The following is a 16,255-nucleotide window of genomic DNA, read 5'->3' on the forward strand; positions in this document are numbered from 1 at the left end:
TTTTAGGAAATTGGGGGAAATAAAAGCACATACTTTTGAGGGGGGAGTAAATGTTCATAGTTTTTCCTTTAAACTGTAACATGTAACCTGTCTCATCCTGGAAGACATTGAACATATGCTATTACAGCCCCATAGAAACTGTGCCATTGGAATTCCAGCAGATCCTCTTTTTCTGGGGTAGCTGACTGCTTTATTACTCCACCTAAGGTCTGTAGTTCTCTGGCAGTATATACGTGTCCATATGTCTGTATATATTTGACTCATGCTTTTTTTCTTCTTAATTCATGCATTCTGTGGAGGTCAGGATTTTGCGTTTTGATCTTTTGGTTCATTACCTCTTCTGTGGTGTGAGTGTAGGGTAGATATGTTCACGTGCACACAAGCATAGGCCAGAGTTAGGTGTCTTCCTCTGTTGCTGTTTGCCTTAGTACTTTTAAGGCAAGTGTCTTACTGAGCTGAAGCTAGCCTGGTTTTTGTGACCATGGGATCCATTTGTCTTTGGCTCCTATTGCTGGCACTTACAGGAATAAACAGCTATGTCTACATCTTTTTATGTGGATATGGATTTGAATTCAGGTTGTCATGCTTTCATAGTGTTCCTTATCTACTGAACCATCTCCCCAATCCCCAGTCTAGATCACAGTCGCTTGCCCACTGCATATTTCTGTCATTTTTTTGTTTTTTTGGAGATTCATTTATTTATTTATTTAATGCATATGAGCACACTGTAGCTGTCTTCAGACACACCAGGAGAGGGCACTGGATCCCATTTCCGATGGCTGTGAGCCACCATGTGGTTGCTGGGAATTGAACTCAGGAACTCTGGAAGAGTAGTTATCTCTTAACTGCTGAGCCATCTCTCCAGCCCCTAATGTCATCTTAATTAAGTTCAATAGTACTCTTATGCATTTTTAATTATGTGTATATGGATATGTATTTCTGTGGGCATGCAGGTGCCCACAGAAGCCACATGTGGGTGCTGAATTCTCCAGAGCTGTAGTTACAGACAGTTGAGTCCCATAACATGGGAACTAGGAACCAACTGAGGTCTTTTGCAAGAGTAGTGCTCTTAACCTATGAGCCATCATGACTCTTGTGTTGAATCTCCTTTCCTGATTTGTCCATTCTGTTCTCAAATCCAAATGGGCCAGCCTTTTTCATTGCTTTATAGAGCTGGAATCAAGTGTCACCATACTCAGTTCTCTCTTCACTGAAAAGATCATTCTATGACTGTCCCGCAAGAAAGAATAGACAGAAGGAGAAGCCTAGAGCCACATTGTGCAACCCGTGGCCATCCTTATCTGCCCTGTCACCCAGAACAGTAGGAGTGTGCTATCCTTGGATTCTTTACCACACTGACACACACAGTAAATCTGTTTTAACTGATACTTTAGACTTATTGTAAATCTACTGTGAGTGTTGGTGGTGAGAAGTAGGGACTGAGAATGGACCTTTCTTGAACAGTCAGTTTGTAATCCAATCCTGTCTGTCCCTCTCGGGGCAGGAGTCTGCGTTAGAGCCTGTGAATGGTGAGGTAAAGGATGCTGCCCTCAAGACCCCACTTCCAGCAGAAGAGGAGGACTCCACCAGTGAGGGTCTGGATGAAGAGTTAAATGTTCCACCTTTGAACTCCAGTGGAGAGACTGGGAATTCTGTTCCACTGGTAGCAGAGTCTTCAAAAGCGCCTGAGGCTACACTGAACAAGGTAAGGCAGACATTATCTCACTTTTCATGGTAAAATTTTCCAATATTCGTGCCATTAGGTAAAGGGTAAAGGATTCAGAATCTTTTCTCCAAACTAGCATGTCATCCTTTAGGAAAGATTTTATTTCAGACATAAGTTTTTATATTTGCCTTTCAAGGTTCAATTCCACTCCGACCCAGTATAACTACTTCATGGCTTCATGGTAACAAAAAATGAGCTCTCTTTTGTAGACTTGGGAAAATGATTAGGAAAACAAATGGACCAAAATAATGAAAACATGGTTTACCAAACATCTGAGTACTTATGGTGTGCACTGGCTATGACTACTGCAGTAGTTTTGCTTTAAGTTCAGTGGAAAGGCTTAAGAACAGCTTGGTAGAATATTTAAATGAATTTGGTGCGTTTGGAATATTTATGGCTAAAGGACATGTATAGTAACACTTTAAAATTGTCTTACTGAAGTTGGTGGATAAGTTCCCATCACCCGTATCGCTATTGTGGGACCTGGAGTGAGGCCCAGTGGACAGCACAGTCACGGTGGGTGTGCCTCGGCACTGCAAGTCCCGAGGACCTCATGCTGTTTTGGAGTTGCACTCTGCTTGTTGCCTCATGCACCACTTCCCTCATAATCAGTGACTTGTATGACATCTCTCAGGGGGTTCTGATTGATCTTTTTCAAGCATTGTTGATGGAACAGATTAATGATTCAACCACCACTGTTGTTTTGAAAACAAAATCCTAAATGTTTAATTTTACCAGTGAAGACTTTGGAGTCAAAGGCTGTGGTGAGAGTGTGCCAGGTCCTCCATCCTAGCATCTAGTCCTTCAGGAGAAAGGCAGAGAAGACACCCAGCTGAACTTTCTACTGCACACTGTCTAAAACCCTCCAACTCAAAGACCCTCCTTTCTGTTTGCTTATGTTCTGTCAGCTGGTTGCTTGCCCTGCCTCCTGACCTAAGGTTGATGTTACTTACCTCTTAGTTTAAAGGTGTGTCCTAGCGCTGAGCCACACAGCAAGGTTTTTCCAGTTCACAGCCTTGGGGTTCATGATGTGATCAAATAGCCTGCAACACACCAGCCTCAGGAAGAACTTAGAGATGCAGATTGTTAGTAAAGTTAGGCTAAGATGTTTTTATTAGTGGCTTTGATGTAGAAAATCTTGGGGAACAATTTAAAGCTCAGAAAGGCACACTTTTAATAATTGAGGGTTTGGGTTTTTTTTTTTTTTAATTTTTTTTTTTTTAGATCTAAGAACTAAAACAATGCCAGCTTGATTAGTACTAGGTGAAGGCTTGGATTTTTCAAAACCTACTTTTTATACGGGTTCTTAAATGCTTTAACCTCCCATCCAGACCACCACCCACCAGAGGTAGTGGGAAAGAAAGGGTTTTAGGATACGGAGGAAGTGGACATGTTTAGAAGTAGCTCTTTGGGAGCAAATCTCATCTTCCTTGTCAAGATATATCAGCAGTTCAGTTCACACAAATCAGAAGCAGCAGTCCATCCATTTGCAAACATCATTCACAAACCAGCAAGGGTAGGTTGGTCCAGAAGCCGCCTCTAGGTTCTGCTGTATGCTGTTTAGAAGTAGTTCCTCGGCTATTTCAGTCTTTGTCAGGATACCAGCAGTCCAGTGCACTAGTGTCAGGATAGCAAACAAATCAGCAACAGCATGAGTCAGCAGGATTGACCAGGACCAATGGGACACCAGAAGTTCTCCACCCATGCCTCTTCCAACGAAGTGAGGATCAGTGAAGACAAAGACAACCTGAGACCAATGAAGTAGCGCAAAGTTTTTTGTAATCGTTCTGTTACTGTTCATTGAGTCCCATTTTATATTCCCTACAAATATCATGGGTCCTCCCATGGGTCTTGCCTCAACAAAACATCTGAGTCTGTCTTATCAAAACTTCACATAAGTCTGTATCAGCCTGTACATCCAGAAACCCCCACTTCACTCTGCCCATTAACCTGATTCTGTGGAAGTGGCAAGAAGCTGCCAGAACACCACCAGAAGTTTTTTGGTGCATTTCTTTCTATAAATTCATGACAAATGATGACCAGTAAGGAAGGGCAAGGTGTACCAGTACCATCCAACGTTGTCCACAGTTCGTTGGGTTATATTTATATTCCTTCTTAACATCATATGCCCTTTCATTTGCTTTGTTAGCAAAACATTCTTTCACCTGTGTGCCCCAGCAAAACATCATTTGGCAGAACTGACTTTCCAAAGAAACCAGTTCTCATTTTGACTACGTGATGGGCCTTTCTTGCTAAAGCTGGGTTGGTGATCAAAGCGATGATTAACTTCTTGTATGTATTTTTTGCCTCTGCTTCTTGATAAGATTTATTAAAAAATTATTGGTGAGTGAGTGTGCACAAGTTTAGGTTTGTGATTCTTTTAAAGATTTTTTATAAGATTACTAAGATGATCCATCCTCTCTTTGTAACCAAAAATTCCAGCCTTCCAATAAGAGAAACCGCCTGAGAAAAGTAGCTTGCTTGCTTGCACTTTGCTACTCTATAGCAAGAATGTTAGACATGAATGTTCTTGGGAATAATGGGTTTTTTCACATGTGATAAGTAAAATGCTTATCTGTGTGGAGAATATTGGGGAACATGTTGTTTTTTACTTGTATTTATTGTAATCATTCTTTTAAAGATTAATAGAATATAACCACATTGTAATTTCTATATTGCTTGAAAGATTTTGCTGGGATATATATAAGCGGTAGGAGAAAAAATAAAGTGTTGTAGTCTTGCTTTTTTTCACCAAGTGTGTTTGTGTGTGTGTATGAGTGTGTTTGTGTTCATTCCCCAGAGAATTAAGTTTTGTTCCCTCACTATTTTTGACAGCCCAGAGTTTGATGCAGGCCTCAAGAGAATTAAGTTCCACTCTCTCAAAGAAAAGTCTGCTGAGTGATTAGTTTCCATCTCCATGCCTGTCCTTGGGATTTCTGATGTGTGAAGCTGGCCTTTAGCACTTAGGGGCGAGGGTAGCAGTGTTGTCCCTAGAGACTCTTCCTTCTGGCTCCAACAACACTGAAACTTACAGGCAATTGATGATTTGCATACTTTTTCAAGCAAAAAGATTTCTTATGAGAATTTATTAAGCTCACCGTAAGACAGTTTTAAAGAAATGAATTTGATTTAAAATAATGTCCTCATGGTTAACAAAAATTATAAATATTGAGTTCTTCACATTGTAGTTTAGTGACATTGTCTGAGGATGATTCACTTTAGAACTGCATTGTAAAACTGTTTACTGAGCTTTTCCTTGAGCTTTGTTTTTTCTCTCCCAGACCTCATCTGTTAGTGATTCAGAAATGTTGACTGATCAAGGCCCATCTGATGATAAAGGACATACTGAAGAAAATCTGTCTACAGTTTCAAAAAAGAAAACTATTTTGGGGAGCTCAGACAACATTGCCCCTATATCAAATGAAGAAAAGTCTGATGGTGATTTTCCAAATTCTGTGGTAGCAGAATTTCCTGAAGAGCCAGTCTCTGAGAATTTATCACCCAAAACTACTTCCTCAGTAGAAGACCAGGGTGACGAGGGGGTACCTGAGGCCCAGGAACCATCAGCTACTCAGAGTTCTCTGGTAGAGGTAGAACTTGAAGATGTGCCATCTCCACAGAATGCAGGACAGAAGAACCAGTCAGAGGAGCAGTCTGAAGCGTCTTCTGAACTACTAGAACAGTTCACACAGTCAGCAGAGAAAGCTGTGGATAGCAGCTCAGAGGAGATTGAAGTGGAGGTTCCTGTAGTAGACAGACGCAATCTGAGAAGAAAGGCCAAAGGGCATAAGGGACCTGGCAAGAAGAAAGCCAAGCTGACCTAAATGGAGGAGAAATGCTGTGGATAAATCCTTTGTTGTTGTTTTTAAACCATGGTAAACTAATAAACAGCATGGGGCACAGGACAAATCTAAAATTTCAATTTAAACTTATTTACAGATACAGGTTTTCTTTCCTTTAGAATGAGGATTTTCCATTCTTTTTCATTTTCAGGCTATTTTCTGTAACTTTTATTTATGAACCATGTATCAGTTTTGGAAATCCAGGTCATATTTTTCTTCAGCAGGTAGATAATATTTAAAAAATACAACCTAAAACTACTAGACTTTTATCATAGGAGTCTTTTATACTAACGGTTTTAATGGTAAAACTTGGTAAGGGTTCTCAAAGTTTTATCTTAGTATCAAAACCAAACTCTATCTTTTAAGTGTAGGCATACCTAAACAAAATGTGTCAGTTAATTGCATATATCAAGTAAGAACAAAAGAATAGAAATTTATGACCAGTGGCTTATGAAGATGATTGTTTTGTTTTTATTTCTTAATGTTGTAGATGAAGTTCTGTAAGTCTGAAAAGTAGTCTAGACTTCATATCATCTGGTGTTAATAGTACTGTTAAAGATTTAACTGTGGTGTGTGGGTACATAATTCAAAATTCCACCTGAAGTATTAGTTTGCTATCATTTTCTTCTATGTATTTGCAGATGCTGAAAAGCTTGAGTACACTTTTATCTTTTAAACACCTCAAGTAATTGAATTTAGCACATAGTTTAACTTGGACTGTGGTCCTGATCACAGATAGTGCAGGAGTATAGGCCCCTTCCTAAGCCTCCTTACTTCTTCTACTGCTGCCTAACTCACTGTGATTCTCCTATCCGAAGACCTCCACCCAGCTTGCCAGTTATACCCTAGTGTCCATTTTTGGATAGGACTCGAATCTGACCACCTTTAGACCTAGATGGAAGGAGTAAAGCTGCCCTATGAGATGTACAAACAGCTAAATTCCGATTTTGCTGTCCTTTTGGGTGTTGTGTTCAGAGTACTGGTAGCAAGTTACCCTGTATGTGTACTTTACTACTTATGGCAAGAGCATTTGATTTTTTGGTTTTAAGACAGTTTCTCCAATTAGCCTTGGCTGTCTGACACTTGCTCAGTAAACCAGGTAGACCTCCAGCTCAGACCTGACTGCCTCTGCCTACTGAGTATTGGGATTAAAGGCATGCCATACCACCACCTGGCTATTTGATATTTTAGAAATATTTTAAAGTTATCCTTTAATGACAACCAGTTTTAAAATGAACAAAATGGTTATCCTTAGAATTCATAGAGAATTGGACACTAGTACTTGGGAAATAGCATGTGCTTTGATTTGTATTTCAGTACAATTAGAGACTATTTTGAGACCAAGTAGAATTTTTTTTTTTCTTTTGAAGCAGCTTGAACTTTTTGAGAGAAATGTTGGGAATTTGAATCATGATTTAAGTGCCGAGTTTATGTTCAGTCCATTCAGTCTTCAGTCAGCTCATTTGGTGATTTCATGTCTTACATTTATTTAGAGATGCTGGTATTTTAGAAAAGTCTAGTTAAGATCTTTATGCAGCAGACCAAATAGCAAACCCTTGTATGAAGTCAGAACACTTGCCCTTAACCTGTTTTTGTTTTTAATTTTGGTTAGATGTTAGGTAATTTCATTCTAAGTTATACTTTGACCATTTTTCTCAGTAAATGCTGTTTGTAAAATAGATATGACTAACTAGTGAATCTGTCAAATGCTGATACTATTTTACATATTTGAGAAACTTGTTAATATCTCTACTAGGGATAGTAACTGAAGAGTCTGTTAAGATTCAGTAACTTCCAAATCCTACTTTTTATTTTTAACACACATTTAAAATTTTCTGGGTATGTTTTGTTTATTTTTGGCTACTACATTGTTTAAATGGGTGTTTTTAAGAGATTGCACTCACTGGCAGCTCAATGTATGAACAGTTTCTAGAGTTGAAGAAAAACCATTCACATATCACACTGGGTACTAGCAGTATAAACTTATACTTCCTAAACTTGTTTGATATAAAACTTTCAAAACATTTTGTTCAGCATACAAGAAAACTTGTTACTTCTTGTCTGTTACATAAGTTAAAGTCTGTATAGATCATAGAGGAAAAGTTAGGTCACAGGAAAAAAATCTTTCATATTCAGTAACATTTATATAAAGTTTGTAACAAAATTTATGTTCAGTAGGGAATTTAAACAAATGTAGCTTTTGCAAGGCATGAGGACTGCAGTGATTTCAAGCAGCTGTTTGTTGAGTGCCCAGTCCCATTCTCTAGTCTCCTGTGAACTGCTACTGTTTCCAAGTCATGACTGTCGAGAAGGAAGCTCCCTTCGGTGTATATACATATATATTTCCTTATGTAACATAGCAGATGAGTATTACCAGACGTTTAGTTCTACTTTCAAACTTAAACTGTTAGACCACACAAAAATTTATTTAAGAATTTTATTGTAAATCTCCTTTAAAACTTTTAAAGAGATTCTATTATGATTTTTAAAATAAAATCAAAAGGCATGACTTAGAATGTCAGTCTTTGTGTCCACATTCTTCCACGTGTATGTCAACTTTCCTTTTTCCATTGATTGGCAGACTAAGTAGGACTTCTAGTGACCAAAGTGTTACCTAGTGGTTTGTGATTTTGTGTACCTTCAAACCCTTCTACCAACTAACATCTCCTTTGGAATTACCTAAGTTGTGGTCACATCAGCCAGCTGGAACAGGTGTTGATGTAAATAATTTGTACTAATACTACTCATCCGTAACTGTTCAAGAGCACAGCTTTTGCCCTTTTATGTCCATTAGCAAGCTGCTGTTTGGGGCGTGGTCTATCATAGAAGTCATGCTTGTCTCAGTACTTCCTGCCATGCCTTTTTGGCATAAGACAGTTTGCTGTTTTTAATCCTAAAAAATAAGCAAACATCAGCAAAACCCACTGATTACCTGAAGTCAGATTTCCTTTCACCATAACTTAAGACAAATAAATATACATTGCCCATTTTTATTGATAGAAAAATGTTAAAATCTAATTGTAAGAAAGTTCTAAAGTGATTGTTTTTGCTGGTCATCTCCAAGGAATTACCTTTCGTTTTATTATCTTTGTATGTTCTAAAAGTTAAAAAAAAGAAATTTATTCAAAGTACCAAGTCTTTCTTACAGTGAAACTGATTTGTTTCTTTGCTAGGTTATTTTTCCCCCTTAATGTTTAAGATAGTAATTAAACCTATATTTTGTGATTGTTTTCTAGTCTGGTGTTTTAAATTTTCTTTTCCCACTGAGTTTCATTCATAAAGATGTGCTTTAGATACTGTCAGACACTAAATTAAAGGCACAACTAATCACACTGCCTGTGTTATGTAGATTTAAAAAATAAACAATTTAAAGCAATATAGTGATCATAGATTAATATACAGACACTCTTAAGGGTTAAGTTATAACCCCAAATCATGGCCTTTCAATTTAATTAACTGCCACATCTCAAGTCAAGGTAGAGAGTTATCTATCCCAGTCCTAATGTTGCCGTGGCAGCGTGAGTGCACGCACGCCCTTGTCTTTGAATGTAGAAGATGGTGGGACTCCACACCTGAGCTCACTGAGAGGACAACCCAAGGGAGTGAAAACACTTGAGTTGTGAAATTTTTTTGCTTTCTCTCTGACTTTTAATGTTATATTTAATGAATTTAAACACTATTGTGTTTAATATGTTCCACAATTTAGGATTAGTGGCAATGAGATGGGAAACACTTAACCTTTCCAGGTACCGTCAACTACTCTGGGGGCTTTCCAAGTAATGACAGACTTGTATTGCTGCGTACCTCGTCCTTCGGATGCTGTTGTGCGCTTACTACTCAGTCACTACATTTTATTAATATGTAAGCCGCGATGCCCTAAACTGAAGACCAACTCTAAAATTGGACAGTGTTTTATTTTCCTTTACAATTTAATAAATACTTGATAACTGCACATGGTGTAAGGCTGCTTGGTAGTTCAAAAAGGTCACAGTGGCGGTGTTTTCCTGACTGTGTAGTCTTCAGTAGTGAGTGGAATGACTTGTATGACATCACTGTCAAACCAGCAGGACTGCATTTATGCACCCATCGTTTTCAGGATTGTTGGTAACTTGGGCGTACTTTCCTAAGGAAAACCAAACCAAAGGAAAAAAAAGGAAGGACTGTTAACAAAAATTTGAAGGAAGAAGATTTTGTCTTAAAAGCATTTCTAAATACCATATTCATGTAAGAAATGAGCAGAAGATAAGCTAATTCAAGGTTAAGTTATACCCTTAAGTTTATGTTCACAAACAGCAGCCAGTTCCATTTTATTAATACATTATGTAATTGTTTACTTTTCTGATGACTTTTTTTCCTAAATGAATTTTATATCAGTGTAACACCTATTTCCAAACATATCTTCATTTTTAAACATCTAAGTCTGTAGATAATCTAGGCAATAAAAGTAGGAACTAAATCAATGAAAGTTTTGCTCATATCTGCAGCCCAACTTCCTAAATTCTTCTGTCTTAAAAAATTGTTATATACTTTAGACACTCAGAAAACTGTTTGCATTAGGAGTACAGAAAAGCAACACCAGATTTAAGTTTTTACTTACCCCAAATCACCTTGCCTCCTTGTGTCACGAGGCCCAACTCGCTCACATTCACTTCAATAACTGTGCCTTTGGTGATCACACCCAGGGTTGTATACAGTGGGGATGATGGATTCTTTTTCACACCAAGTATAGGCAGACAAAAGGTAGCTTTCAGCTCAGGGTGTGTAACATGGGCTTTTTTGAAACGCAGACCCTAAAAATCAAACACAAGAATGCATCCAAAAAAGGTGAGTAGGGTCTTTAGAACCCTCATCTTTTCTAATTATCTCTACCAGGGGCATCAGAGAAAATACATTTCTACAGATTAAAAATTGCATAGTGGATAGGAAAAGTATACACAGTCCAAAACAGGTTTCCCCATGTTAAGACCATCACGTCAACACTTGTATTTTGTCTGCTCATCAGAATTGGCATATGCCAGACACTGCCGTAGCTCACTAGTGGCTCATTTATACATGACCACCTTATAAGAACACTCCATTTTCAGTCAATAGTGAAACAAGGGTCTACATACAGCCTTGAGGTTTTGTTTCCAGGTTAAATAATGCATGGTAAATAGAATCAACCCTACAAGTTCCAATTTCAGGATTTGAAACACTTCAGCCACCTTGAAAGATGGGGAAGAAAAAAAGATTGTAAAACACTTAGCTTTCTTTATGTAGGTAACATGATTCAAAGACTAGAGAATATTTAGAGGACCTTGTTACACAGACGTCACCCAGTCACCTGATTGGGATCCTGTGACTACAGTATTTTAAATGTCAGAACTCTGTGAAGTCTAGCCTTATGTTTGCTTATGCAGGAATGGAAGGAAAATGGTGTTAAATTCTTAGTTTTGGAGTATTGAGAGAACCTTCCCTCCCTGGGGGAAAAAAAATGATGCCAAAATGTACTCTAAAGATTATGAATACAGAATCAAAATCAAGGAAAGAGTGAATAAACATCTGGGCTTTGGAACCAGATAAGTCTCTGGCCAGTAACAGAACTGGGGGTGGAAGGGAAATCTGCACTGTTCAAGTAAGCATGGCTCTTAGCAGTGACTACAGCATTTGTGTTAGGATCAACAGCACCAGCATTTCTGTTCAAAAAGGATTCTGAGAAAAAGTAATGGGGTGTGGGAGAGCTTAGTTTTTTGAAGATAAACAATACTGCTCTAACAGAAATGAAGCTACTTTTATAGCCCCTTATAAAGATAAATAATTACATGTAGGATGTTCTCCAAAGAAGTAAAAAAGACATTTATTTCACTAAATCTCAGCTGAACAATTCAATGCTTTTTGTTCTTTTGGCTAAGACCAGATGTAAGCAAATGTTCCTTTGTCTAATGGGTTGTCACAAAGGCCATGTTTGAGGCCTAGCACTTGAGGCTTATAGCAGCATACTTGTGAATAAGGAAAATATAACTATAAAAATAAAGAGCCTAATGCATCATGTTTAAAGTACAGTAATTCAATGGCAATGTGTTATATAAATACCAAGTATATTACCAATCTGATGTTAAGATTCAGCCTTGATTCATGAAAAATGCTAAGTAATTCTTACTAATAAATTAACAAGCAGCAGAAAATGCCGTTCAAGCTGTTTTTCACATCAGTTTTAATAATTTCAGGAAATTGTAATATACTTTATCCAGCTTAATAAGGAGCTAACAGTAAGTCATCACACACCTATAGAGACTTACCATTGGCCTAATGAACCTCTCATATTTAGGTGGTTTTCTTGTAAAACCATCACCAACAAAGCAGACTTTAGTAACCATTCTCTTCCATGCCTTCTTTTTTCTTTTTCCTGTTCGAATAACTTTCAATACTTCTGTTTCTCCTTGGGCACGAACTTTGGGTAGAGGAACCTCCCATTTTCCCTAAAAGTGTAGGTTTATATTGTTTAAAAAAAAAAAAGATAGTAAGAATAAGTCAAGTGGTTTTGGTTGTACAAAATAAAATGTTCACTTTCCCATAACCATTCAACACACTTTAATTGTTTAACTGTTTGAGAAGTCTGTGCTGTCTCTTCACAAGCCATAATAGGCTAAGCCAGCAAAATTTGGATAACATGGGCACATTTGTTTCAGGTTTGGCTAACCTGAAACCTCTTTATATCTTGTTGCCCATCTAAAATATACACCTGCAAGGCAGTGACTTCTAAATAGTGTGGGTGCTTGTTACTAGTTATAAAAACAATACTAAAGGACTGTTTCCAATTAATTTCTTTGTATTTTTCCCTAAAATAGACTTCAAGACTGCTTTGTACTGCCCCGGAATAAACAAGACACATGAAACTGAGTCAGGAGAAAGACTTCTGGACTCCTATTACTAAGATGTGGATTCTAGGATGTACTGTCACTTCACAGTGCACTACCACCAACACTGATTATAACCCTCTGGGCTCTAGTCTCTTATCTGCAATCAGACTAATTCAATATATTCACTGAGTAGACATCCACCAGTGTCTTCAGTAGTAGCCACATCATTATAATTTAGGATATTTACAAACTGAAAAAAAAATTTCAATACTGTGTATTTTCCTATTGGATTTCTTAAATCTATCCACAGGACCTTAAAAATATCTATGCTCTTTCTGTATTTGGGGCACAATTTTAGCTAGTTTTGACAGTAAATGGGTGTGTAAAACTCTACTGGAACTTATTTTGACACTGCAAGGCAAAAAAAAAATGTCTTTTTCTCTACAATAGCACAGGATTAGGAATTTTTCAAATGTAGTTAGTCATTAACTACTGAACTTGTTTTTAATTCATTTTAAAATGAGAGATATATGACATTCTAATGGCTTATAGGAACTCATGGAGACCAAGCTGGCCTCAAACTTGCTATGTGGCCAAGAATGAATGACTTTAGACTTCTGATCCTCCTGCCTCCCCATCCCCCACATGTTGGGATTACAAACATGCTAGGCAGATACTTGTCAACTGAGCTATATCAAACTAAATTTACAAAGTTGGGCTGGAGACAGCTTCTAAGAGCACTTGCTGTTCTTCCTACAACTTGTATTCAGGTCCCAACACCCACACAGCACCTCATAACAGTCATTAATTTCAGTTCCAGTGGACCTGACATCATCTTCTAGCCTTTGTTGGCACCATGTGCTATCATAAATACACATACACAGGCAAACATACACAGAAAAAAAAACAAGTCTTAAGTCCCCATCAAAATAGAAATTAAAAAATTACCTGAAAACATTCTAAGATTTCAATATCTCAATAATGAAACTAATACTTGCAATTAACAGAACTAATAAATGTTGCTTACCGCCTTTTCTTTTCGTTTCTGCTTAATCATGTTGGAAAGTACTTTTGCTCTTGACTGCCCCTCTCTGTCCAGCAGATAGGCAGGGACCGCTCCCTGTGGAGTCTTCTCATCATCCTTCTGCTTGGTGTTTCTCTTTTCATGCATCTTAATACTACCAGAAAGGGCAGAGATTCAGAGTGTGCTTGGTAATTACTACCCCAGTAAGAAAGTTAGATAGGACCACTTACGTCTTTTTCATTTGTATCTTCTCTGCATGGCGCTGTTTATGGTAGAGCTTAGCTTTCAGGCCAATCATTTTTTTTGCTTTCTTTGAGCGTTCATGGGCCTCCCGACCTTCTTTCTTTCTCTTTTTCTCATGGTAGTCCAAACGATATCCATATCGTTTGCGGTGCAATTCAATATATTCATTCTGTGGCTGTAATGATTCAAGAAATAAGTTACTTTAATTTTTTCAAGTATTGATAAGATTATTCTAAGATTTTAATATGATGAAGTTAAATATATTTTTATCTTGGACAGTGTTCATTTATTACACCTGCATGACTCTCAGGGAGAGCTACTATTCAATGAAAGGATTTATCCAAAATCTACTAAAAACATGAGGTTATTACAGGATTTAATTCTTTTTTTTCTTTAGACAATAAGGTAAATTACATTCAGCTTTTATCATAAAATGTTATTTTACTAAAACATAATTTACATAAAACAAAATTTACCATTTTAAGTTGTGGGTATGTAGTTGTAATTCATGGCCAATTATACATTTCAGTAACCACCATAATCAAGATTTCATATTTATTTTCCATCACCCCAAAATGTTCCTTTGTGCTACTCTGAGGTCAATCTTTTTTACCCATCTTCAGTCTCTATGGTTTACTTTGCCCAGTGAGTGGAATCCACAGAACATACATCCTTTTATATCTGACTTTTTTCAACTAGAATAAGTCCATTTTGTGTATACCAGTTCTTAAATACTTTATAGTGCTTGGTCATATCCCAGTGTGGGGATATAAACTCATTTGCTTATCCACTGACTGTATGATGTAGATTTAGACCATTCATTTTCCCTCCTTGGTGATTAGGAATAAAGTTGCAATATAGCTGAATTCAAATCTTTGTATGGAAACTGCAATGTCATGTTGTCTTTCAAAGTGGGTGTATTATTTTTCATGTTTGTAGTACTGTATGGGATCCCTTTTGCCTTCTAAATTGTTTCATTGCTAACAATGAAACTGTGGTCGGCATTTATTTATATTCGAACCCGAAAAAAAAAACAACCAAAACCCACGATACAAAGGCCAAGTCCAGCTCAAGATAATAAGACTAGGTAACAAAGGCAACAAAAGTGCTATGGGTGTTGTTTTCAACTGCTGTCACATAAACTTAGCAGCAACTACAAAGGTTTCTCTTCCACTTTGAAGAGAAACATCCCTTATAATGAGAATGACATGTCTGGCAATTCATTTATAAAGAGAATGTTTGGTTCTGCAATTTATTCGTTGTTTGGCTTTTTGCAAAGAATATAGTATACTAAGCATTAAAAAGGTGTGATGCGGTTATACATTTATTATCACACGTCTCAACTGCATTCCATGCCTCGGTAGCAAGATCAGGACTTTAATAGTGAACTCTGTCTCATTCCAAAACTTGTGTTCCGGGTCCAGAAGCTAAACATTCTTTCGAAGAAGCTACATCTCCCTCCTCAGCACCTCAGTTCCGCCTACCACGGTCTTCCCTCCCCGACAGCGCAAGCACGCTAATTCCCAGGCTCTCCGTCGCCCAAGGAGGCCTCCTTACCATGATGACAGCCGCGGAAGAGCAGTCCGCGACCTCCCGGGTTCCAAAAACTTTTAATTTCTGGGTGTCACTGGCCCACGAGCCTGCTCCTCTCGGGCCGGAACGGGAAAGGGTATTCCTTTAAGTAGGCCGAGTGGAGCGCAAGCGCCGCACAGCAGTTCCCTGCCGTCTCTCCGTTCCTAGGCAGAAGAGCGGAAGTTGATCGCCGGAGACTTTTAGCTGACGTGCCACCGGTACTGGGGGCGGAGCCTGCCTGTGGAGCTACAACCCGGGAGATGAGTAGGGTCGTTCTGCGGGTACGAGAATGGTAGAGGCTGTGGGATGTTGTAACGTGAGGCCGTTGCCAGTTTTGGAGTGGAAGGTTCCATTCTTACTCCCCGCCTTCTGGCGGAGAGGCTAATCTTCTAGCTTAACCATGTGCCCTGTAGGTTCCGCGGTCTTGCTGGTCTTGCACTGCTGACCTTGTAGCTGCGACTGACAGCGGGTCACAGACGACCACCACGGGGCATTCTGATCCCAGGCCACGACGTCTACTGGATTAGGGACGTTTTTCTTCATCCTTTGTCGAGGACGACTGATAGTTTTGGTTTTGTGGAGGCCCAGAACTTTTTCCCTAAGCTCTTGAGGGCTTCCCCTCCATCCCCGTATCCCGGAACTAGGATTAAACAGACTTGAGTTGTTTATTCCCAAGAAATCACATCGAATTAAGGGTCAGTTTTACCTTTTAGGAAATTGGGTTGTTGGGTTTTTTTTTTTTTTTTTTCATCTTATTATTATTATTTTTAATGCGAAGTGCGTGCCTGGTACCCTCCGAAGCCAGAACAGGATGTTGAATCATGAAAGATGGTTGGGAACGCTCGTGGGTGCTGGGAATTGAACCTGGTCCTCTAGAAGGGCATCCAGACTTAACCGCTAAGCCATTTCTCCAGCACCCGGTTTTACCTTTTTACAGAAGCACACTAATTAACTCCAGTTTGGAACCAAAATTAAAAAGTGTACATCTCATGAAGTCTTAGTACTTGGA

General features: G+C 38.4%; 3 protein-coding genes across 5 annotated transcripts in view; 2 read left to right on the plus strand and 1 right to left on the minus strand.

Annotated features, from left to right (window-relative positions):
* Positions 1-5,550, plus strand: part of FAM169A (family with sequence similarity 169 member A) — a gene marked incomplete at both ends in the record, with an annotated part of 31,195 nt that extends 25,645 nt beyond the window's left edge. The window contains 2 exons of the mRNA XM_080924690.1: positions 1,505-1,705; positions 5,008-5,550. Coding sequence (XP_080780816.1) covers positions 1,505-1,705; positions 5,008-5,550 — 744 coding nt within the window. The remainder of the gene's footprint in view (positions 1-1,504; positions 1,706-5,007) is intronic.
* Positions 5,551-8,083: 2,533 nt separating this feature from the next.
* Positions 8,084-15,335, minus strand: NSA2 (NSA2 ribosome biogenesis factor). The gene is made up of 6 exons (XM_080924992.1): positions 15,232-15,335; positions 13,662-13,849; positions 13,435-13,585; positions 11,847-12,026; positions 10,166-10,358; positions 8,084-9,691 (listed from the first exon to the last, which is right to left on the minus strand). Exons 1-6 carry the CDS (start codon positions 15,232-15,234, stop codon positions 9,624-9,626), a joined length of 783 nt encoding a protein of 260 aa, XP_080781118.1. The 5' UTR covers positions 15,235-15,335; the 3' UTR covers positions 8,084-9,623.
* A 122-nt stretch (positions 15,336-15,457) lies between these two features.
* The window catches only part of GFM2 (GTP dependent ribosome recycling factor mitochondrial 2), a 31,886-nt gene continuing 31,088 nt past the window's right edge, over positions 15,458-16,255 (plus strand). For 2 of the 3 annotated variants that reach the window (XM_080925136.1, XM_080925138.1), the window contains exon 1: positions 15,458-15,527. The gene's annotated coding sequence lies outside the window, so the exon portion shown is untranslated. Of the gene's footprint in view, positions 15,528-15,737; positions 15,942-16,255 lie in introns of those variants that run through there. The other variant, XM_080925137.1, reaches the window with a different exon arrangement.

This window comes from Micromys minutus, assembly GCF_963924665.1.
Source record: "Micromys minutus genome assembly, chromosome: 11".
NCBI lineage: Eukaryota > Metazoa > Chordata > Mammalia > Rodentia > Muridae > Micromys > Micromys minutus.

Excerpts from the sequence above, each read along its gene's own strand:
- NSA2 (XM_080924992.1), bottom strand. Across the intron at positions 13,586-13,661 it reads AAGATACAAATGAAAAAGAC|TATTAAGATGCATGAAAAGA; the intron begins GTAAGTGGTCCT and ends CCTTTCTGGTAG. Across the intron at positions 12,027-13,434 it reads AGAAACGAAAAGAAAAGGCG|GGAAAATGGGAGGTTCCTCT; the intron begins GTAAGCAACATT and ends CTACACTTTTAG.